Below are 24948 nucleotides of genomic sequence, written 5' to 3' on the forward strand. Positions count from 1 at the left end.
TCAGTAATTCCAATTGGCAGACTAAAGCAAAATAAAAAAGTGTCCTGACATTGCTATAGGCTGTGCTCAAGTAAGAGTGAGCGATGTGGAATGAGACAACGGTACCATGCTGTATTTTTTACTTTCACCGTACTGTGCCGCCCTTGAACACATTTTCGGGGGAAATCGAGTCCAGTCAAATGAATGTGGATGTGACTGTAACCCGAAGACATTCAGACGGGAAGCATGTGGCACTCGAGCAGCTCTGTGATTGTGGCACCTCATCCCCAACACGTTGTTGTTTTCCAGATCAGTTAATCTCATCTCTCTTTGCTTGGCTATAACAACACAAGAGCCTGTATATGTGATGAACCCTGATTGGTTGGAGAGGAGGAAGAGGGGATTGCTCAGTCAACGTTCACCTTCAGGAGAGACAAGAAGTGGTTACATAAGACAGTTTCGGGCTTTGTGCATTATGCTTTTGGTTTAGTTTAATTTTAATTTCTCATCACCTAAGGAACACATTCCGCTGGCTTGGTAGTTTGTTGGTCAGTTAGTCAAATAGATAAAAGCTCAGCTTCTGAGGAAAAAAAAGAAAGGAAATACCTTGCCTTGCAATATTTCAAAAGCAAACCAACAGGGTGGAGTCTGAACCCGGAGAAGCAGCACATTGGAAAGCTTGACAGTGCCTTAAGCCTCCCAGTGGGAATTGTGTAATGCCAGAAAAACACAGGAGAAATTAAAGGGATTATTCCGAGCATATGTCCCAAATTGATACAAAAATATGTTACATTTCATTGTGTTGTCGTTATTTCTGTTGTGTTTTTTTCTTATTTTCTCATCAAAATGCATCCATCCCGTCTGTCTGTCTCAGGAGTCATTCCAACTGCCTGCAGCCCTGGGCATTCACAGAGTCTGAGATATGTCACCTTTGGTGTTTCTTTTCAGCAAAATATCCCTCTGCCAACTGACAGCAAATAAATGACTTAATTAATTAATTAAATGAAAAAGACAAAAGGCATGACAGGCAGTCTTTGATGTGGAGAGGCGAAGCCCGGGCTCTTGGCTGTGCCATGCCATGTGCAAGCTCGGGATTGACGGGACTAATTCCTTTTGAAAACATGGTGGTTATTCCCTTTCATTTCCTCCTTCGGAAGCTCTTGGGCTTTTACTACAACAGCTACAGTGATTTTAATGTTAAGCCATAGCAATAAACAAATAAACTAACCAACCAACAACAGTACAAAATCCTATAAACTGTAAACACAGAAAAAGCCAAATCTCCAGGGGGCTAAGCTGTAGCAACTGACATCAACACAACCCACATTGAAATTCCCTCCGAATGAATGTTTATGGAGCACCACGGTAGAGATAGTATTGTATTCGCCACTAGCCGTGGGAGGCAAAAGTACTATAATAGGTAGCCTAAACCAGTGTTTTTAGACCAGGGTGCCGGGGCACATTGGGGTGCCGTCAGTCCGGCACAGGTGTGCCACAGACGCTTTGGACACGTGAGAGAAAGTCGCTGAAGCGTGTTGCGGCCTGAGAGAAACAAGTGGAGGCAAGACAAGAGGAGGCGAGAGGAGAGAAGGACCAGTACTCCAGTCAGCCTCGTCCCATCACCATCATAAGCAGAGCTGACTGACTGAATTTCCACACTTATCATCAGCACTTTTGTGTTATTTTTTTATATTCATATTTCGACATGTGGAAAATCACATTAACGTTTGAAGCATTTCAATTATGGGTATTTAATTGGTTTCACGCCCTGTGGGGATAATTTCAGTATTGTTCTTGTTGTTTTTAGTTAAGATGAGACAGTCTTTATGAGCAAAGGCATTAAGGAGATTTAGGTATCATTATATGCAAACAGGAAGAAATAAAAGCCAATGAAAGATCTTCCTTTTTTTCTACGGAGCAACTTATTATAATCACAGCGCCCGTTCCTAATTGGTTTGATAGGTTTAGAGCAGTCAGGTTTTTTTTGTTTGTTTGTTTGTTCGTTTTTATAATGGAAAAACACAATTAACCATCCAAATTTACATTTTATTGAAACATCTCCACTGGGCTTTAGTTCCCAGAAACCCTGTGGAACTAATCATTGAGCTGCTTATTACATAATTACAAGCACAAAGACACAGCCCTGCACTTTGCCATTACAAAATTAAAAATTGTCCAGTGTTTCTGGCTGAGTGGGATTGCAGGCCATTAGAAGTTTGGGTTAATTTCCTTCTCCCATGTTATGCCATACGGCAGTTTAGCTTACAGATGCACAGATAAGTATTTACAGTGGGGAAACATGTTGACTTTCATAATTCTACAGCTAGTGTCACTGCTGAGAGCATAGTTTGGCAGTGCCCCAAATAAAAACCAGTGTTTTATGTCATCGGCGGACAGTTTTATCAAATGATCATCTCACACATGTCTGCAGTCCAGTCCCTGAGCAAGGCAGTCTGTTGTTGAGAGGGGATAACCATAGAAATTTCACAGCGTTTGATTAACCGTGACTTCACTTCACAAGGAATCCATATCTTTTCTGTTTTCCACTCATGCTGCTTGCATCGCTGTAGTCAAATTTTGCATTAGCAATAATGTTTTTTGCTTATGTGTTGGGTCAAATAAGCCCTGTTAATTACGTTTGCACACTTTTCAGTGATTGGGAACAACTGTAGAACCTGCGACCCAGCTTCTCTAAAACTGAATAAGGGCTGATGGATCATCTCTGGCTGATTGATATTGGTTTAGAGACACAATTATATGTACAATTATATATGTGTGTGTGTGTGTGTGTGTTTGTGCGTGTGTGTATAAATGCACATTAAAGCATGCAAGGACTGAATCCAAGGTCTAGGCTTGAAGGCCTGCTAGTCTCACACTGTGACTGAAGACTCCTCAGACTCCCCAGCGCGCTAACCTTTCATTACGCCACCCTGCTCTCTGTCACTCTGATTTGCTGTTATTATAAGTTGAAGGGCTTCTTGTCATGATGACAGCGTTACGGTAAACCTTGATGGCATTATTTTTGATGCATTGCATTGTGTGTGTGTGTGTGTGTGTGTGTGTGTGTGTGTGTATGTGTGTATGTGTTGTTGCAGCCGTTGATTTTAAAGCACTCCCACTATATTTATTAATCACTCAATCTGAGATTTTGCACATTTAAATTTGTTCGTCCCTCCAGTGTTGGAGAAGTGACGATGCCAGAGTGGTTCTTTAGTGCTTGTCTGATCTATACTCTCATTCAGAAGCTGCTGATGTGTGATCAGGGCAGCCAGTCATTAGGGGACACTGTTATTGCGGATGAGCCACACCACTTATGGGAGGAAAACAAGAGACTTTGATGCTGCGGGGGTTGGCTTATCTGTAGGACTGTTTTTGTTTTCATTGGGCCCAGTATGAATGCTGTTTTGAAGACGGCTTGGTAATGAATGAGCTGCACTCAGTCGCATGCTCCTGATTGTCTGATATGATGCTGATCGTTGCTGATCATCGGGCAGCAGTGTTTGAAATGCGCCGCCTCATTAAAATTTTCCCCAAGAGCCACGACCATTAGACCGTGCTTCCAAACACCAACAGCTGTCTTCTGGTCAACTGGGGGGCAAGAAGTTTAATTGAGAGCAACTCTTGTATGTGTGTCAGGTCTTGCCAAGTAAAATCTCCAAACAAGAGTCCCTTCAGTCAGCACTTTGATTCATTCTGTGCTGTAAAAATAAAAGTGCTGTTGTATGTTGGCTCTATGCAGGCAGGCACCCCTTTAACAGGAGCTAGAGATGTTCATGGCAGCTCCTCTGGACAACTGCAACGTCTGTGTGTGTTAGTCCAATATAAATATACGAGAAGTGTCCACACACAGATTTACCCTAGGACATTAAGAAACTAAAGATTGCAATATGAATGGAAAGAGTTTTACAGAATACAATCAAAGATGCAACAGGTGAGCATATTAGGTGTGCTTGAATACCGAGCAAAGCGGAATTAAAGACCGATAGGCTGATGTGATTGTGTGCAGTGGGTAGGTGTCTGCTGATAACAGCTGACAGATTCTTCCCTTGATGTCACTGCTATCTTCCAGGAAGCCGTTCCCCATCGGTGACAGAGTGACGTTCAGCGGGAAGGACTGCGTCTGTCAGCAGTGTTCCCACACCCTGGTCAACACCAATGAGCCCATAAAGATCCATGGGCCCAGTCGTGAGTATCTCTCCCTGTCACTGTCACTTTCTTGCTTTTTGTTGCTTTGGCTACCGCCGCCGCAATAGCAATGAGGACTGACGGAGACATGCAAAACTGTATTCACAGCTTGGATGACCATCCTTCTACCAGCCGCTGCGTCAGCAATACAGGCACTGAAAACGCCTTAACAGTATTGACCATCAGTATTGACCCAGGCAACAAAGACTAATACTTTTGAGCTGTCAGCTAATCATAGGCCAACATAATCAATTATCACTTCATAATTGCCTTGGATCTGAGGTGAAAGAGTTCGGTTTTAGAAGGTGTCCGCCATTTACTTGAGGTAACCAGTCAATTGGATTCAGTGAAAGTGGTAAATAATTTACTGTGGTGATCCAGCTAACCGTGCCAGAGTGTGGGAGCGATGTTTGTGAGCGAGAGAGTAGGAGGGTGAATCCTACAAATATGCCAGACACACAATTAACTGCTCTTGTGTCCTAATGTGTCTCGTAAATCTCCCTGACAAAAGGCATCCCTCTGACATGCAGTCTGCAATGCAATCCGCACTGATATGTGCCCCAGACGTTTCTGAAATGGGCACATTGATCAATGCAGGACAGCTCTCACCAAGCGGGCGCACGTGTCCTGTTTGCGATCAGCAGCTTTTCTCTGGGGGGGGAAATGGCGCCCCCTGCTGTCTGCTTCCAAAGCAGAGGATCACAAACCTGTTCCATTACAACCAACAGGGATCCGCGGACCAGGGAGGATGAGCAGAAGCTAAGAAGGAAGTGCATTTTGGAGCAGGAAACAGGAGCCACTTCTTTATACAGAGGGTTGTGGGAGTCTGGAACACGTCACCCAGCTAGGATTGCTGAAGCAGTCTGCCCTGGGATCAGCACCAAATAAATTAGTGACTACTATCTATCCAAGTGAGCCAGATTCAGTCCTGTGAATCTCCAAGCTCTTCCTCTCCTCCTGCACAGTACCCTCTATACCCATTTTGTTTTCTATACTGCACCACAATGTTTCCTTGCTTTCACAGCACTCTGCCACGTTTCTTTTTAAAGCCATGGTTGAATACTTTCACTGCCTTAATCCCAGGATTTGTCACGGCATAGGATCATTAATACGGGTGGGCAGGGGAATTCACTACCTAAACCCTTCTACATCTCTTCCCGTTCCTTCCTTGCCTGCTTCTTAAAACCCAGGAGATCAAGAACTAATCTCCCCCATCCTGCAGTTAGAGCCAAGGACCCGAGGAGTACCGTGTACCTGTATACTCGTGCCGTGCACAGCTTGCGCGGGACTGCAGATAGACCTGCTTCAGGCCATGCCACACTGCTGGCCGAGCTCTGCTGGTGTGTGGCAATGAGATCTGTGTGTGACTGTCGGCTTAGTGGCAGCTCTTATCCGCAGCCATATGCAGGCCCTGCATGGGGTCTCTTGCATCAAAACACTATGCTGTGATTCTGATATAGCATCTCAACTGGAAAGCCCATAAGCTCATTGTGGTGTCCCAGGTGTGCTCCCTAGAATATCTATTATTTATTTGTTTATCTGTGCTTTTACAAGAAACGCACCTCTGAGATTCTCCTTGGAGCAGTTAAAAATATACACTACCGTTCAAAAGTTTGGGGTCACTTAGAAATGTCCTTGTTTTCGAAAGAAAATCTAATTTGTTTTCCCTAAAATAACATCAAATTGATCAGAAATACAGTGTAGACATTGTTAATGTTGTAAATGACTATTGTAGCTGGAAATGGCTGATTTGTAATGGAATATTTACATAGGCGTACAGAGGCCCATTATCAGCAAACATCAGTCCTGTGATCCAATGACACGTTGTGTTTGCTGATCCAAGTTTATCATTTTAAAAGGCTAATTGATCATTAGAAAACCCTTTTGCAATTATGTTAGCACAGCTGCAAACTTTTGTGCTGATTAAAGAAGCAATAAAACTGGCCTTCTTTATACTATTAGATACTATTTGAGTATCTGGAGCATCAGCAAGCGTGGGTTTGATTACAGGCTCAAAATGGCCAGAAATAAAGCACTTTCTTCTGAAACTCATCAGTCTATTCTTGCTCTGAGAATTGAAGGCTATTCCATGCGAGAAATAGCCAAGAAACTGAAGATCTGGTACAACACTGTGTACTACTCCCTTCACAGGACAGCGCAGACTGGCTCTATCCAGAATAGAAAGAGGAGCGGGAGGCCCCTGAGCAAGAGGACAAATACATTAGAGTGTCTAGTTTGAGAAACAGACGCCTCACAAGTCCTCAACTGGCAGCTTCATTAAATAGTACCTGCAAAACACCAGTCTCAACGTCAACAGTGAAGAAGCGACTCCGGGATGCTGCCCTTCTAGGCAGAGTTGCAAAGAAAAATCCATATCTCAGACTGGCCAATACAATGAAAAGATTAAGATGGTCAAAAGAACACAGACACTGGACAGAGGAAGACTGGAAAAAAGTGTTATGGACAGACGAATCTAAGTTTGAGGTGTTCGGATCACAAAGAAGAACATTTGTGAGACGCAGACCAAATGAAAAGATGCTGGAGGAGTGCTTGATGCCATCTGTCAAGCATGGTGGAGGCAATATGATGGTCTGGGGGTGCTTTGGTGGTGGTAAAGTGGGAGATTTGTACAGGGTAAAAGGGATCTTGAAGAAGGACGGCTATCACTCCATTTTGCAATGCCATGCCATACCCTGTGGACGGTGCTTGATTGGAGTCAATTTCCTCCTACAACAGGACAATGACCCAAAGCACAGCTACAAACTATGCAAGAACTATTTAGGGAAGAAGCATCAGCTGGTATTCTGTCTATAGTGGAGTGGCTAGCACAGTCACCGGATCTCAACCCTATTGAGCTGTTGTGGGAGGAGCTTGACCGTATGGTACGTAAGAAGTGCCCATCAAGCCAGTCCAACTTGTGGGAGGTGCTTCAGGAAACATGAGGTGAAATCTCTTCAGATTACCTCAACAAATTGACAGCTAGAATGCCAAAGGTCTGCAAGGCTGTAATTGCTGCAAATGGAGGATTCTTTGACAGAAGCAAAGTGTGAAGGACACAATTATTATTTCAATCAAAAATCTGAAAAAATCTCTAACCTTGTCAATGACTATAGTTCCTATTCATTTCGCTATATTTCATATTCAAACTAATTTCATGTATGTTTTCATGGAAAACAAGGACATTTATAAGTGACCCCAAACTTTTGAATGATAGTGTATATTTTTAAGGAGAATCCAAGGAGAATCTCATAGGTTTGTGTCTTGTGGGCGGGTGGGTTATGTTTCCCAGCCCAGAGAAACTGTCCTCCTGAACTGCAATTCCCGGGGTTGGTCTTACACTGGCATTTTAAAGAGTCCTCTGTTGAACTCCTGTGGTGCACTGTGATGCCTAAAAAACAACAACCTAAAACAAAGAATACACGGATTTGTCTGCTGCCCATGAGTTTCACTGGGAGCATTAAAACCTTTTTTGTTCGTACACGTACACTTATATTTATGGAATAAAAAGCACAAATGACATGAAGTTTGAAGCGCTTGAAGAACGTTTTGTTGTGTTTGCAGCAGCGTGCAGGCCGTCAGTCCTGCTCTGAAAGGCCACAGCGCCCCTTCTCTGGGGGACAGCCACGCGCTATTGAGCCAAACTTCAGCGAAAATTAAAACAAATGGGTGCGTAACCTCTCTTCAAGAAAATGTGCTGCAGTCATGAATCATTGTGGCTGGAAGTCGTCCGCCTGCTCGCACGCGCTCAGGGTTTAATCATGTATTCATGATGCTGTGTTGCATTGATCCACACGGCTTTCTCACCAGTTCTCTCTGTCTGTCTCGCTCTCTTTCTCTCTCTCTCTCTTTGTGTCTCTGTCTCCCTTCATTGTAGATTGCGCCGGGTGTAAAGAGGAGATCAAACAAGGACAGTCCCTACTAGCCCTGGAGAAGCAGTGGCATGTCAGCTGTTTTAAGTGCCAGACCTGTGGGATCGTGTTGACAGGGGAGTACATCAGCAAGTACGTACCCTGCCTCTGCTGAGTGACTCCTGCAGGACCAGGACCCAGCTTCCACTCTGGGCCTGATTTCTGTAACACAATTCACTTACAAGTTTGGCCAGCAGGTTCTAATTCACTTCATGACATTTAGCAGTTTTTCACAATTAAGATAATTTATGGGAAAGGGAAGAAAAGGGGGATTGTAAGTGTTATGTATGAGTAGGTAAGCTGTGATTATGTGAGACAGTAACTGTAATAAACACACGTCATTTAAATTTTCACTCTGACTTCACGGGACACTCATCGATTGGAATCTGAAGGCTTCCGAGCGGATCCCAGAGTTCTGCAGTGATCATTGCATTAACCCTCCCTGTGTTGTGTCTCTGCCAGGGACGGTGTGCCGTACTGTGAGACAGATTATCACTCGCAGTTCGGGATCAAGTGTGAGACCTGCAACCGGTATATCAGTGGACGAGTGTTGGAGGTAAGCAATCAATTGATCGATTAATCAATTGACCAATCCATCAAAAGATCAATCGGTATATCACATTAATTGATTCAAACCGCCGTCTCAGGCACTCCCGCAAACACCCAATTAAAAGCCACCCAAAGGCCTGTGATAGAGCAGAGATCCAGAGGAAGAGCCATCACACGTGTGAGACACAAGTGACAGGCATCTCCCAGGGGTCAGACAGCGGCTGATACATATCTGTGTGAGTCTGTGTGTGTCTGTCTGGGCGATGATCTCTGTGCTGCACTGCACTGTGCCAAGGTCAGTGTTATCTCTGATTCAACAGGAGCTTCAATGAGATTTCTTTATTATTATTTATTTTGATTATTTATTTAAATAAATTGCTCCAAAATTCATTCCAGGCTCCCCACATCGTGTGGTTGTCATGGAGACCACCCTGGGTTCTCAGTTACAATTCATACAGCATCAAAAATCACTCCCTTCAGTCTGTGTAGCTGGGGGTTGTACAGTAATGCACTATTACTGTTACACTACTGGTGCACTTATGTTCCTTCCTTCCCCCAGTCAAATGTCAAGAGATGTTTTTCAATTTAGATCAAACTGTTTGATTTCTCCTCCTTATCTGCTCCTGGGATTGTTTTGCTCCGTCCATAAATACATACCATGCCTGTCTCTCCACTGATAATGGCTTTTTAATGTGTACTTTAAAATCACACCAGTGCTGTTTACTAATGCGAGAACAGGGACGCAGCTCTGAGCCCTGGCATGCAGAGGAACTGTCGGTACGAGCCCGTGCAGTTTGGAGGGGCCATGTTGTGTGGGAATTAAAAGAGCAGATTCACCATTTAATCACGCAGAGTGGGGACACCTTGACAGAAAGCAACAACCGTCTGAATCTACTGGCCTTCACTCTGCAGCTTAAAGATTTGCAGCTCCTCTTTTAAAATGTGAACAAGTGCCTTTGACAATCAGTCTTTGTGCACATTTGCACAGAATGTGTTTTACTTTATTTTGGGAAAAAGATGTTCGCTGCATGCCACCACACTTGCAGTGGTGTGGGCTTCATGCTTGTATGGTCGGGTTAAAGTTCATGAGTCCCGGACACATGGCCTCCCAGTTACACGCATTTTTCCAGCTGTATGGTTAGTGGCAATGACCTCGGAGGGCACCGCCACCTCTCTCTGTCACTGGCAGCTGGCCTGTCCACCAGCACAGCTACAGATGGTGCCCCTGTTAATCACAGTTGATGCACCGCATCGCAGAGCCCTAGGTTGCTGTTTTTTGGGGGGTTTTGCAGCTTGGTTTGGAATGCTCAGTTGCCCCCTGTGCTGGTGTCGCAGCGGATTCATCACAGAGTTTTTGAGGTAATAGATCATTCTGGAAAGATTTGGTGCAGCCGTCAGCGGTGACCAATTTGTACATACCGCACTTTCTGTTTCTGGAATATCCTTTCTCACCTACTTGACCAGCACTCCCAGCCCTGGACCTCGAGGTCTGTCTTCTGGTTGTCTTCCACCTGTTTGAGAGCTGAAAACAACTGACAAGATTGAAATAAGACCATCATCAAATCTGTTAAGCATTCACTTAAGAGTAAGAAAGACCAGCAGACACTGGGCTGGGAGCCACTGATCCTCAAGGCATCCCTCGTGATCCTGCCCTGGGCTGAGAGGCTGCGCAGAGCAGAAATGCAGCGCTGACGGGACAAGCACCTGTGCAGAAATACCAACAGGAGAGCCCCAGGAGATGGAAGGGTGTTGAAACAGGAGGGATTATCAGAAACCATTCACAGGGATGAAACAGCTTTTGAAGCACTGTTCCCTCAGACATCGCAGAGCGGTTCACATACCGCTGAGCTTAAACAGCGGGGAGAGCAGAAAGCACCTCAAAGCCCGAGGATTGTCTGAGATCCCTCCTAGGGGGGAGAAAAAATACAACTTGTGCTTTTGTGTGCAGCGAGTGGAGAGCCTTCCGCCGCATCAGCCCACCTCTCCCTGTAATGCACTGGGAGGCCTCTGAGCTAGGCGGGCCTGCCTATTAAGTGTTTTAGTCTCAGTTTTTCCCCCTCTCTTTCAGAGAACTGCAAAATAATTCCTTATGTCACATCATGAAATCACGGCAGATCAATATGCTTATGCCGTATTTCTGTCATTTGAGCCTTTAAAGACAGTTTAGGCGCAGTTAGCACTTCAGCACACCTGCCTGAGCAAGCAGTATTGACATCGCATGGCGCTGCACCCTGCAATTTCAGCACATTGGAACCTGTGGGCTGTGGCACAGCTGGCATCATTGCATGTGAGGCAGAGAGTAAACCAGAAACATGTGAAGTCTGCTCCTGCAAAGGGCCTGAGCTGGTTCCTATAGAGACAGAACTGCCATATTTTTTTCTGTTTGTCCACCCCAAATATATATATGTTTTTAATAGAATAAAAATGAAAGCTTTACAAAATGCTTTACAAAAGGGGGGGTAACAAATTAAAATGCAAATCAGGCCACTATACTGAGAGTGCTGGTAGAGATTGACGCTCCACCTAATGGGAGAGTACAGCAGCAGTTTCTGTGCAGCATTGAAGCCATCGTCACAGAAGCAAATGACCTTCATTACCGACTCTGTGCCTGGAAATGAATATCCCGTGCAGCCGTTTATGAGGGTAACAGATGACAAGCAATTCCTGACACATCTCAGTCATGATCATCTATAAACATCACGCTGTCAGGGACATGTCAGGCCGCAACTTTACAAGCAGAGCAGCGGCCTGAACACATGCGCAGTCCTGAACAGCCCTGAACAGCCCTGTTCACAGCCCTCAACACATGCGCGAGTGTTGTCTGCTATTAGAAAATGCAGAGCACAGAGTACAGAGATCGAGAGGTTGAGATGGGGTAGACTGGGCCCAGTCCTGGACTCCAGGAGCGACCTCGCCTCTGTCACACTGAGCTGCCGCTGCTGCAGGCCGCCCATCTTGCTGCCTGGCACTCCTGCTTATTCCCCTTTTGGAGACTCAATGCTAAAACAATAAACGATAAGAGCATACAGCACTTACTGGAAATACATTAAAGACATTTTTGGAAGCAAGAAATTAGGAAACAGCAAGTAGGATATGCATCCATTATTTCCTTCCATTTGTAGATGGAAGATGGTAGGAAAAAGTTGCGAGTTAGCGTGGTGATGACGGCTAATTCCTTGAACGCTCTAAACTGCATGAGACAAATCATAGCTCAAGGGAATGAAGTTTTTTTCATGTAGATGGATGAGTATCATTGAACAGACTGTTTACAGACCCTAGGTACTGAAACATTTCCCAGTAAGTGTATTTGCATGTCGAAGTACAATAGCGAACGGTCCATTTCAGTTGTAAAGTATTTCCTGCATACCTGATTAGCTGCCTAAAATGTGCTGAGCTCAGTAAATAAAATACTCTCAGACTGCGTGTGATTAGGCAGTGAAAAATATGTGCATTTTAATGTACCGCCCCAGCCTGCTGTATTATGAGGTGCTTGGAAATGTTCTCTGTAGATCCAGTGCAGATGATTTAACAGGCAAGGGAATAAAAGATCATTGTGGAGTCTGGAAAAAGCTGAAAGCAATCTAGGTTCTGACTTTTAAATAAAACCTGCAGGTCTTTACTCTAATCTCTTTTTTATTGCTGCAACAGCCTTTCAAGTGACCCACTGTGTGTGCAGGATATACATCCTCACCTAGACTGGCTTCCCAGAGCAGTCAACAGTCACTCAGTTCCCTCAGGGGACAGCGCAGGTTACAGAGTGGCACCGTGTGGTGGCACGGCGCCAGGCTGCTGTACAAATGACTGTTTTATTGAGTGGGAGGGGGGGCAGTAATTGTAAATCGCCCCCACCTGGGTCCGGTATGTGCCAGAGCTTCATGGGGTGGTCTCTCACTGCGCCGCCCGGCACTGCATCACAATATATGTATGCATTAACCTGTTCGTTATGAATGCATTTGAAAACAGGAGGGCAGTTTGACTCAGCTCTGCGCTCCCAGGCCACAGCGGGGGCAGAAGAAAGCCATTAAGGACATGGGAAGCCATTAAAAAAATGAAGTCTGCTTTTAATACCGCAATGAAGCGAGGCTTGTAATTGAAATGCTTCCAACCCTTTAGCTTCTCCTTCTTCCTGTGTGTATTATTCTAGCATCTGGCACGTTGCACGTTTTTAGTTGTTTTTTGGATGAAATTAAGACTTTTGTATTGTTAACCAGTGGTTTCACAGGAAAGATTAAAAAAAACTATTCTGGTCATTCATTTACTGTATTGTTTCCATGTCCTATAAAAGGGAATTTTGAGGTGGGAAGGAAAAGACAGTGAAGCTTCGAGGATGTCTGTCAGTGTAGAGGATGCCCTCCCAGGAGGATGCTGTCTCACTGTGGCCGCTGCTTTGAGAAATGTTTCTCTATCACAAAATCTCAGGGGGACGTTTTTAATAGACACTAGGTCGATTCGGTCAAATGTATTAAATGCCCTAGGACCCTTGGAATACTCTCCTCCAGCTCTCTCTCTCTCTCTCTCTCTCTCTCTCTCTCTCCCTCTATTCCCTTGTGTTTATCTCCACCTCCTCCCTTTCTCACATATGGTTTTCTTTCTCACCCCCATCCTCTCTTCCTCTCCCTCACCCTCTCTCTTCCCCTCCTATTCTCACCCTCTCTCTCCCTCTTCCTCTCTCTGTTCCTCAGGCCGGAGGGAAACACTACCACCCGACCTGTGCGCGCTGTGCCCGGTGTCACCTGATGTTCACAGAGGGAGAGGAGATGTACCTGACAGGTGTGGCTGCCAGTTAATCAAACTCCAGCATGCTCTTTATAAGACCTGCACTGAAACCTATGGCATCTCTGAATAAGATCCTTGTGCATTAGCACATCCCATGCACCTAAGGCTGTGTTTCAGAGGCCCTCTAATTTAAGTGAACCGCTTAAGTGGCTTGAGCCCATTAATAATTAAGTGTCTTTAATGGAAGTGTTTCAAACTATATAATTACCACCTGTGTCTGTGCACCATTAATTGTCAGCGCCCCCGTTAAGTCGTTAAGGCGCGTTTCAGAGGGCAAGGCTTAAACAAGCTGAGGGCAAACTGAATACACGTCTGTGTGCTCAGTGCCTCGACCAGTAGTGCTCAGCCATACCGTGTAGTATTTCGGAAAACCAGGAATGTGGACAGGAAAAATAAAAGAAAAGCTTCAGAAAAAGAGCAATTTAAGAGAAGAGCTTGATGATTCTGTGCAGTTGCAGTCGGTGGGGAAAGAATACGAGAATTTCTCCTCAGCTGTGTGGTTGACACCAAGTTTTTGGCATCTTTTTGGAAAAAATCATCAGGACGTGACTCTTGGATCGTTCTTTCTGCCTGGCTTACGATGACCTTCCCTTCGCTGTGCTGTGGATCTGCACAGTGTGGACACCCTTTTACTATTGCCCTTCTTCATTGACATGACGCAGCACTTCCCTATGCTTGTGTGGCATGGGTTCTCCACCGCTTGGCCGCGGTCCTGGTGCGCTCGTTGTGATTTCACTCACCGCATTTGACAGCACAGCTAAGAGGACTGTCATTGTGCTTTCAAGTTCAGATAGGATTCACAGGGAGAAAAGAGAGAGCCACAGGAGCGGCACTTCACTCAGCTGGCTGCCGAAACAAAGGCATTTTTTGGACTCCAGTCTGAGAATTGTGATTGGGGATCTTAAACACTTTTTTTTTAAGAGCTATTGATCTCTCTTCCTGGGTTCCACAATCAATTGTTTTGCACGGTTGGTAAGTGAGCGGGAAAATGGGGTATATTGAAACGTTTAAGCTCATGAATTATTGAAGGCTTCGATTCCTTTTCAGAGTGTGTGTCTGTTGGCCATCTGAATTGGGCAATTGTGTGGAAACACCGATCACTCATTTATCAGACTCTCACACAGAAAGAGAGGCAGGCTTTGAACATGTCTTTGAGAAATGCTGTTGAAACACAACGCTTTGAAAACCTTTGAATAAGTGAGCAGGACACAGAACGAAACAAAGCGGAGTCAATTGATGGCATTACACATGGGTTCAGCAATCCATGGCTTGGGTGAATTAAACTATACAGGCATTCTTTCATGTGTATATTTAGTCAGCCGTTCAGCCAGTCAGTGTCAATTAGTGTATCCAAGTAAGTGTATCAGACAGCCAATCAGTCAATGTGTCCTTTAGTGTGTCAGTCAGGGTGTCAGTCAGTGTCCTTGGGGTTCCTGTTGAGAGCGTTGTCCTGTGGTCTGCACCTGCGCTTTATGCAACAGTGAACCCTGGCCCGCATGGATCCACAAGGCTGCAAAAAGTGTTCCTCGACAAGGACCACTGGGAATTGAAATACTGCTGCTGCTGTTCTTCTTCTTCTTCTTTTTCTCCTCCTCCTCCTCCTCTTGCTCCTCCTTCTGGGACACACTGTTTGCTCTCTCTTCCCCGTGAAGCTGCGCAGTGCTGGCAGGGTAAAGGCACCCCCCCGAGCAGCTCCCCTGACGTGTGTGTTTTACAGTGAGGCCGCTAATCACAGAGCACACGGTCCCGCTGCTGCTCTAGGTGACAGGAAGTTAATGAGCGCTGTAACGGATGGCATATGCTGGGGGCAATTAAAATCAGAATACAAAAGAAGGAGGGTTATCAAAACATATTTGACGAAAAGAGGTGGGGGAGGGGGTCAGTCCTCCTCCGGTATCTAGTGTTTCAATTCATAAAAAACGAATTAGAGCCCCTTAATGATGACGATGATGCACAAAGACACGGCAGAGCCTAATCCAGAGTACTTATATGGAAAACAAATAACAGACATGCATTTTTATCTGTCTTCCACCATGTATTTATCTGGTCTTGTCTTGTCTTGCTTGATTCGATTAAAGGCAGAGGAAAACCCCAGACCAGATCAGGGGCTAGAGAACACGCTCCTGTAGCACCCTTTCCCTAATGTCAGCTGGCCGAGGTTTAATCTCCCCTCCCACCCCCATGACCGCCATGTACCTCATTGTCACTTTTTCTTCCTTTGTCTTCATCCTGCAGGCTCGGAGGTGTGGCACCCCCTGTGTAAGCAAGCTGCCCGGGCGGAGAGGAAGCTGAAGGTGAGTGAGAGGCAGTGCATGCATGGCCTTGGTCCCCCCGGTCACTGCGGTGGCCCAGGCGTGCTATGGGGATTCCCAATATTACTTGGCACCATAATATCATAAGACAGTCTTCTAGCCAGTTTCCCCTTAGGCTGTGAAGTGAGTCTTCCTTGAATTTAGCACGGCAGAAATACAGGCACCTTGCCTGTCTAATCAACTGTTGTTTGTTATCCCTATGCCTTTCCGTACGTCCTTCTGTACAATTATCTTAGCTTTATTATCCCAAGCAAGCTTTCCGAATGGGTTTGTGTGCTGCTTGGCCAGGGATAAGTAATGATACATTTAGCTTTGGCTGAAGGGAGAGTCTGAAAACCCAGATTGCACATATGCCTCTGGATGTGATAGCACCAGGTGTGCACAAGTATTCAAACAGCCTGACAGACAGTTTGAAACTGTCGCCAGTGCCATGCCGTGATTACTGTCAAAATCTCTCATTCTGGAATGCTGATCAAAGACAAGAAGACATAATTGTGCACCCCGAGACCTCAGTAAGAAAGTGTCTCCGTTACAAAGTTTGTTCTTGAAACATAAACACACAGAACAGATGTTGAAAATGCAAACATTTCAGACAGCTTTCAAAGTTATGGGCTCTGGAGGTCTCTGGTAGCGCTTTTCCACCAACAAGGAGCCGGTGCTCGGACTGGGAACCAGCTGAACATTTTGGCTGACACTGTTCTCTCTCGGTCCTGCAGCACAGGCGCACCTCCGAGACGTCCATTTCCCCCCCCGGATCAAGCATTGGGTCCCCCAGTCGAGTGATCTGTGTGAGTAGTGGCTGTGAACCGGTGCTGACTGCAGAGTGCACAGGAGCGCCTTGTCTCTGTGAGCGTCTGGCTGTCCTCACCAAGCAGAGCGCTCTGTCCGTCTGCCTCTGAAGCACTGTGTCCTACAGCTCCACTGTAATGTCTCTCTCTCTCTCTCTCTCTCTCTATGCTTTTACAAATCCAAGCATGTTGAAAGAGATTTAAAAGACTGTTATAAAATACAAACAAATACATATATATAAAACGAAAAAACATTTTCCAGATGCTGTTTCTGAAGGGGAAAAAAGTGCTAAGTTTTTTGTTTTGTTTTGTTGGGGTTTTGTTTCTCTTTTGTGTTAATCTTCTACATTATTGCTTACTGTTCTCTGTTCGTCGGCAGAAACACTAACACGAATGAATGAACTGAAGCAGTCAAACTGATTTATGTTGGCTTTTTGTCTCGGTGACCATCCTCCCCTGTCTGTGATGCTCTGGAGTTCGATCCCCAGAACGGAGTTCCTGCTGCACCTCACTGTCTTTTTGCAGTGTCTGCGCAGCTAAAGAGAACGGCCGTCTCAATTCTGCTATTTGAGATACAAACCTCCTAATCTTTCCATTCCACTGTTTACCTCTGTGCTCTTCAAAGAGGTGTGTAGATCACAATCAATATGGCTAGGATGGCCCAGAGCCATCCGGGCAGGGGAGAACACTTTTGAAAAAGCCTACGGTCGCCATGTTTGCGCTTCTGTCTCTCGGAGGCTGCTGGGCTTGTCTGAGCTGAGGCTGCCGTGGTCACTTCTTCCCTTGACTTGCCAGCTGTTGCTGGAGACGAACTGTTCTTCTCCCCTCTCTCCGATCCCCTGGCCCTTCTTCCCTATGTTATCTTTTACCTTCATGAAGGACACGTATCATCCCTGATTGGGGACTCTGACCATCTCTCCTGTAACTCCTTTCACCCCCCTCTTCTTTGTATCCTCTTTCCAGGCCAAAGTGGACAATGAGATCCTAAATTACAAAGATTTCGCTGCCCTCCCTAAGGTTAAAGCTATATATGATGTTCAGCGGCCTGATCTCATGTCCTACGAGCCCTGTCACAGATACTCCTCTGATGACAGGCTTGAGAGGTTCAGCTATGGGGAGGTACTGAGACACTCGCAACTCGTCTGTGCTGCGTCTGTGCTGCGCTGTTGTCCTGTCCCTGTGCGGAGCTGTTTGTGGCTTCACTGTTTGAGTGTTGTGTAGGTGCCATAAACTGGATCAGCAACCAAGACAGTTTTACCTGTGGTCAATTTTTTTTAAGCCTTCAATCAAATATAAAAATAATAATAATAAAAAAAAAATCCATATATATATATATATATAATCTTCTTAGTTATTGCCAGCCCTGAAGTGTAATTTTATGTTTAGTTTTATTTCCTTTTATGGCAAAACATTAAATTTAACGTACCTCGCTTAGCATCAATTAGAGTGATGCGTAAAACGCTGTGAAGCCAGTAAACGGCCTGCATGTGGTTGTGTTCTGTGGATGTGTGTGTCGTCCCTGTGTGTTTCTGTAGCTAACCATTAAAAATCAACCTGGCTGATTACTGTATCACTACAAATATCACTCAACACACGCGCTGTCTGTCACCTAGCTGTGCATCACTCTTACTTGACAGACGTGTGATTTAACCACGATGTGAGCAGAATAAAGACGGGGACAAACCACAAATTGAAAATTTCAAGATATAGAACTGTCACAAGTACGGTCAATTATATTTTTTTGTAAAAAGAAGTGGTTGTATCTTTATAAACACATCATATCAGTCTAGGTGCTTTTTTTCCCATAAGAACGACAAACCTGTAAATGCATAAATGCTGGTGTTTCAGGAGACATCTGTGCCGCTCTGCAGTCAGCTGGCAGATGGGTGTTTTATGACAGCGCTGAGTGATAGTGGAGTGTTGAGGGTTGCGATTGCTTTAAACACATTGATCACGACTCTCTCTCTCTCTCTCTTTTTCTTTCTCTGTGTCTCTCTGTCTCTCTCTGTGTCTCTCTGTCTCTCCCACTCTCTCTCTCACACACACACTCCTTCTCTCTCTCTCTCTCTCTCTCTCTGTGGATGTGCTCGCCCCCCTCATTCCCACTCTCCTCTGTTGTTGTTCTGTTTCTTTCAGTCCCTGGGGACTCTCTCTCCGTACTCTCAGGTAATTCCCGGCCCTGTCCCTGCTGGGAGGATGGTGGACATGTGGCAGTAATGGTGGGGTTGGTCCTCGGATGGTCCACAGTTGGTCCAAAGTCAAGAGTCCCAGCCAATTCCTCTTCGTCCTCCTGCTGCTGACCGGCAGCCTGCCGCTCCTCCCTGTCTCTCTCACACGCACTTCCTGTGTGTTGACTCTGATACAGCACCCTATAAAATATAAATATTTTATAGCTGTATTTTTGGGGTTTGGGTTTTTTATATATATTTTTATATGTTGTTAGTAAATATTTTAGAAAGTGCACAGAACAGACCCCAACACATCAGTTTGTGCAGAAACAAATAGATTTGTAAGTGCACTGCATTTGGGGGTGATCATTTTAATGTGTCAGAGTTCTGTACTGTATCTATTCGTATACAATAATAATAATAATACAACTAATATTAATTGGTCATTACAACTGGTGTGAATTTATTTTTCTGCAAATCTTTTGTCCTTGAGGTTTCAGACTCAACCTAGAAATCACAATCAGACTGTGACCCGAGACCGTAACGCAATACGACAGACACCTCTCTCTCTGTTTGTCTGGTCTCTCCTGGCAGGACATCTACGACAGCATCGACCTGCGCCACAGGCGGGCCTCCAGTCCGGGATACATCGACTCTCCCAGCTACAGTCGTCAGGGCATGTCTCCGACTGTGCCTCGCTCCCCGCAGCACTACTATCGCTCTGGTGAGTGCAGGGCAAGCCCTTCCCCCCAGTGTCGCCGCCACGCGGGTGTGCAGAAAAGCAGCGACACACCAGCTCTGAGGCAGTGTGACTCAGGAACACAGCAGTCACTGCCTCGAGAGCAGTTCCCATAGGAGACGCAAATGTACACAAAGAGGCGTCGCAGAAATCGAGGGGCGGACTGAGTGCTAAGTGGGGAAACACAGAGAGGGATCCACATTTGCTTGCTTGGCCTCTCCCCTCTTCCCTGTGTTCCTCCTATTCCCAGGATTCATTTATTTTTTCAGGGAGTGGAGGGTGGGGGGATTAGGATGCTCCATTTCAGCTCTAAATTCCACAGGGTTTCTGCCAGGCCCCTGCTCAGCTCCCATCAGTTTCCTCCCGTCCTGACGTCATCCATACGCAGCCTCTAGCGAATCCCCTGCAGTAACCTACGCACACCGTACGCACATCACCCATCCAGTGACATCACCCACACAGCCCTGGCAGATTCAGTTGGGCAGCGCTGCCTTGCCACGCAGCATTTTCACCTTGTATTGTTTATTTCATCTTTTCATTTGTATTTATATTGTGTTTCATGATGCCCAACTCGGGCATCCTGGGCTTTAATGCCTCAAGAAGGGCCCGAGATTAACATTTGCAGACAATAAGGCAGAGGTGGTGGGGGGGGAAGGGGACTGGACTGTGCCACTGTGCTCATTGTAATGTGGCAGGGCTCTGTGGTGCACATCTTGGCTTATTGTAGGGGATTTTGCAGCTCCTGGTCATTCTCTCGCTTAGCACTCTGCCTCTCTGGAGAGCATCAGTTATAGCCCTTCACACAGAGCGCTGTTGTAGTCAGGGTAACCGATTGCTTGATCTCAGAGCAGTGAGAGACCAGTCCGCTACTTGAGTGCAATTGAAATTAAATCCACACCCACTTCCTCGATAGCGTCTGCCTGTCTTGCAATCTCTGGTGTAATCTGCGGCAGGCAGGCGCTGCCCTGACTTCGTGTTTATCCGGTCTTCCCCTTTCCACCACTAAGCTGTCTACCTTGTAGAAATTACACCAGTCCCCCCTAAGCTTTGGCTCAGCTTAGACTCACAGAGAGTTAGTGGGACAGATAAATGGATGGCAGCCATAAAGCAAAATACACAAAGGATGTAAAAAATAAGAATAATTTAAAAAGCTGATGTTTTGATTTACAAATATATATTGATATACTGACAGCTCACATTGTACCAGAAAATGGCAATGTTGTTATTTGCTGATTAATCTTTTTCATTGTATGTATTGTTCTCAATGGGGACTGCACTGTGCTGTACTGTACTCTTAACTCGTGCACTGGCCGAGTGCCCGGGAGTCCGGGAGTGGCTGCCGTCCAGTGCAGTTTGTGTGCCGGTGGCTGACCGCCCGTCACTCACTGTCTGTTGTTCTGTCACTGTCATTCGCTGGGACTTCCTGCAGGCACGGAAAGTGGCAGAAGTTCTCCTTATTACAGTCAGCTCGATGTCAGAGCCGCCACGCCCACTGCGTACCAGGCTCCCAAGCATTTCCATGTTCCAGGTAGGCCTGCTGTTTTCTCTCCATGGCTCCCATACTCACCCCCCCACACACACACACACCACCACCCTCTGTGCATCTCTCCTTGCCGCACGCAACATGGGAAGCAGCTGCAGACACTCCTGCCTGCCTGCCTCTCTCATCCCTGTCTCTCTCGGCTCCTTCTTCCCTCTTTCTATTTCTGCCTGCTTCTCCCGCCCTCCTCCCTTTCTCTCTCAACTCCTCCCGTTCTCTTCTCCCACTCTGCCTCTCTCTGTCCCCCCCTGCCCCTTCCTCTTTCTCTCCCCTTCCTCTTCACACGTTTTTCTCATGCGCTTGCTCATCCGCTCCTTAACCATGTCTAATTTATCTATTTATTCATCTATGTGTTACCTTACTAAAGGTAGTGTTCTGCAGTAAACTGGTTCCTACACTCCACACAGCATCCAGCAAGCTAGGCCTCACCACCACGCGTGTCAACCCACATCCCACACTCATGCATATGCATATTGCGAGTTACGCGACCATCACATTCAATGTTACATGTTGGTTTTATTAATTTGGCTGCAACGTAGTGCCGACTGGTCACATGTGACGACCGGCAGCTAATCGTGTCTAAATCAGGTGGCCTGTCAGGTGGCGGATGCAGCTGGCCCCTCACGCACCGTCTCCACGTGTTTGTTTGTTTTTATTCCCCCCCCCCCAAACGCCACTGTCTGCGCCTCCTCTACCGTGCAGGACTCAGTGCAGATCTGAGGGTCGAGCGCCTCGGGGGATGCGTTTGAGCTGTAAATTATTCCGTGTGGTAAATTGCGATCTTTTCATCTCCACATCGGGGAGTCTTTGTTGGTTGGCAGGAAGCAGCTTCCCGGGTTTTTTTTTGTTTTGTTTTTGTTTTTTTATGCGCTCTCATCAGACTGAAGTGTGAGTGCCAGGCAACACCCCGCCTCCTGCTGTATCACCCACTCCCCCCCTCGGTGCTTGCTCTTTTAGGGGCTCCAAGGCTGGGAGGGGGAGGAAAAATATCTGACTGTTTGCTTGGCTTGGCAGCAGCACACGCTAGTGTAAAACAAAACAAACAAAAAAGAAAAGAAAATCACAAGGAGAAACAAAGGATTCAGTTCACGATAATAGAGATTTGTTCTGGGGGGGCAGCAGAGAAAATATGAAAGGGTTTTTCTTTTTATTGTATGTTGGTGTTTAAGGGATAAAAGAAGCAAGGCAGATGCAGCAGGAGATTTGTGCCCCTGGTTTCAGTGGAGTCTAGTTGCCTATGTAGCAGCAGGAGAGCACATTCCCTGTGTTAATAAACTGCTCCGGTAGGCTGGGTTTCTCATAAGTGTAGTTCTTACTGACCTTAATAAAGGAGCCTATTTCTCAGAGTCAGTGTCCTCTATGCAAAAACAACATTTGGGATACATGTTTCCCATTTCTATAGTCATTTCAGCAGCCATGCCGGGAACAATGCTATCTTTATGTTTGTTTTGGTTTGTTATTATTGTTGCTTTTTTGGTTTTCAGAGTTAGACAGTCCTCTGTACTGTTGTCCAGTTACAGAACAACACATGTTTAATGAGAGACTTAGGTAGCTTGAGATCTTAACACAGAATAAAACAGCACAAGCTTTTACCCTGTCCCCTGTCTGCTCCTGTCTTCCTCTTCCATATTTCACCTGTCGTTTCTCTTTCTGTCTTCAGCCACAGGAGAATCAAACATCTACAGGAAACCGCCCATCTATAAGAGACATGGTATTGTGTCCCCCTGCTTTGCTCTAGACTGTAGCCTGGGTGGGAGATTTCGTCAGTCTCAGTTGCTCTCCCCGGTTCCAGAAGGCTGTTCTTTCAATCCGTTCCAGCCGCTGGAAAGTCCACTGGTTCTGGGTCGCATTCGCTGTTAGGAGGGAATTGTGTGCTGTAATGTTTTCACCAAACCTGCGGCTCGCCATTGACCGTGTTCTCTCCCCTTTGCCGAAATACACGGGCAAGGAACAATCCACAGCTTTCCCACCCGCTTGGTGCTGTCCATTCCCAAGTAGCAGCAGCTTCTCGCTGTTACAGATAACTACTAAAATTCCCCCTTTGCTACCTTGTATCCCATTGCTCATCCAGAAAGGAAAACACCTTAATTTAAGGTCTGATTTCTTTCTCAGAAAAAGCTCCTCCCCCTGCCCCCTTTTACCTGTCCATCTTCACTCATTAATAAGAGTGAACCATCCAAAGCTCCTTAAATACATTAGGGGCTCCAGCAGCAGTCCTAAAGGGTTATTAGCCGTGGGTATTTGGTGGAAACATGGCCAGCATGACACCTTCCAGGGTTTGAGCTTTAAAAAGGAACATGAAAGCCACAAGTGACTGACGCATGGCTGTGCGGTGTGGGGCAGCTCCATTGTAGTTTCTTCACTGGGTTACAAACAAGCCAGACTTTCCAGCTTCCACTGTAACAGCAACAGCGAGGTCTAGGGTTTAACTTCCACACACAGCCCCCTCCCCCACAGCCACCTGAGATGTGCAGAGCCAGATAAAGAGACAACAAATCCTTGGAAGTATTTTTTCTCCCACTGTGCTGCTTCCAGCCTGTGTAAAAAATATTGAGAAAATAAAATATTCAATTAAATATTCATATATATGTAAAAAGAATAGAAAATAGTCCTTTTATTATAGTAGTGGAGCCCATACCATGGACTCTTGCATCAGATGCCTGTGGAGATTCTTGGATCATGGTACCCGTACGAGGAGCGGGGGGGGCAAACAGCATCCTGTCACTTGAAAACAATCTTCCAAAGACTCCTTTGCTCTGAAGCTGTTGTGTTTACACCATTGATGGCAGCAGGCGTGTAGGTTACTGTAGGTGCCGTTTCTGGTACAGGATTCTGTGGTCCTGTTTGTCAGCTGTACACTGCACTCCCCATACTTCAGGCAGTGTCCTTTGCCCTGCTCAATCTGAGGGATGACGTTGCTCGTAGAAATAAACACTATTTGAGTTGAGCCCCTAGTCTCTAGCTGAGGTACATTACAAAGTGTGTGTCCGTATTTGTGTTTTGGTGCCAGTGTCTAAAGATGCACTGACAGCTTTTCCTTTTTCTTTCCTTTTAATTTAATTAATTGCCGTTGTTTTTGTTGCACCTAAAATATGATGGAGAATCACATGAAGGGTCACAACCAAGAAAACCTTCACTTTCAATCGGTCTTCTACACCGCTGGCCCCGCCGGCTGGAAAATAATCATATTATTACAAAGGAAAAAATAAAAAAAGCAGGGTGCATCTTTACCCTAGTGGTGCATGTCCGTGTGTGCTGTTCTGTGTTTCTGTGGATGTGCACGGTAGGTGTGTGTGCTACAGGTCTGCAGTCAATGGGGCATTAGTGTTTTAGAAAAAAATATTTAGAAAAATACGTCTTCAATTCTGCAGTCTTGAGGTGAATACGATTATAGCTGTGGATCACAGTGTCATGCAAACTATCAGCCAGGGGACTTATTGGAGCCTGTATCTCATCTGCAGTTCCCACAGCAGGGCATTATAAAGTCCAAGGTGAGCTGCCAACCAGCCACCACTGCTGGACACCTGTCCCTGCCTCTCTAGGTGAATTCAGTGGTTATCCAGTACACCATCCCTAGATGTTATCCAACTACATTATTAAGGAAGAAAGTGTCCCGTTTGCCATTTATGGTTCGATAAATAAATATCCTTGGTAACAATGCTGAAAACAGAGCCCCGAACACAAGCCTAAGGGGAATCTTTCTGGGCAAGAATGAAGCAGAAAAGAGAAAGTACCATTGAGATAACCACAGTAAAAGCTGCCTGCGTACACAACCTCTGAAGAGCACCACGCCTCCATCTCCTCGTTCTTGAGACGTGCACGGCCAAAGGAAGCTGACGTTCAATGCGAAAAAAAGTTTCCCAGCGCCCTTTAAACTCGCATAGAATAAAGAAAGATGACTCTTCAGCTCACAGGGTAGAGATAGCTGAGTAATTAGCAGGGCGCAGATAACAAATGGAAAGCTATCAAGGATATTAGCCATCGTGAGGGAGGAGTATGCAGCT

General features: G+C 45.8%; 1 protein-coding gene across 1 annotated transcript in view; it reads left to right on the forward strand.

The window, feature by feature from the left end:
- ablim3 (actin binding LIM protein family, member 3) overlaps nucleotides 1–24948 on the forward strand; it is a 91323-nt gene that overhangs the window by 51227 nt on the left and 15148 nt on the right. The window contains exons 4-14 of the mRNA XM_066717074.1: nucleotides 4049–4164; nucleotides 8039–8165; nucleotides 8535–8628; nucleotides 13304–13391; nucleotides 15633–15691; nucleotides 16426–16497; nucleotides 17461–17616; nucleotides 18634–18663; nucleotides 19260–19389; nucleotides 20834–20932; nucleotides 22605–22655. Of these exons, the coding sequence (XP_066573171.1) occupies nucleotides 4049–4164; nucleotides 8039–8165; nucleotides 8535–8628; nucleotides 13304–13391; nucleotides 15633–15691; nucleotides 16426–16497; nucleotides 17461–17616; nucleotides 18634–18663; nucleotides 19260–19389; nucleotides 20834–20932; nucleotides 22605–22655 (1022 nt within the window). The remainder of the gene's footprint in view (nucleotides 1–4048; nucleotides 4165–8038; nucleotides 8166–8534; nucleotides 8629–13303; nucleotides 13392–15632; nucleotides 15692–16425; nucleotides 16498–17460; nucleotides 17617–18633; nucleotides 18664–19259; nucleotides 19390–20833; nucleotides 20933–22604; nucleotides 22656–24948) is intronic.

Source organism: Amia ocellicauda, chromosome 11, assembly GCF_036373705.1.
Source record: "Amia ocellicauda isolate fAmiCal2 chromosome 11, fAmiCal2.hap1, whole genome shotgun sequence".
Classification (NCBI taxonomy): Eukaryota; Metazoa; Chordata; class Actinopteri; order Amiiformes; family Amiidae; genus Amia; species Amia ocellicauda.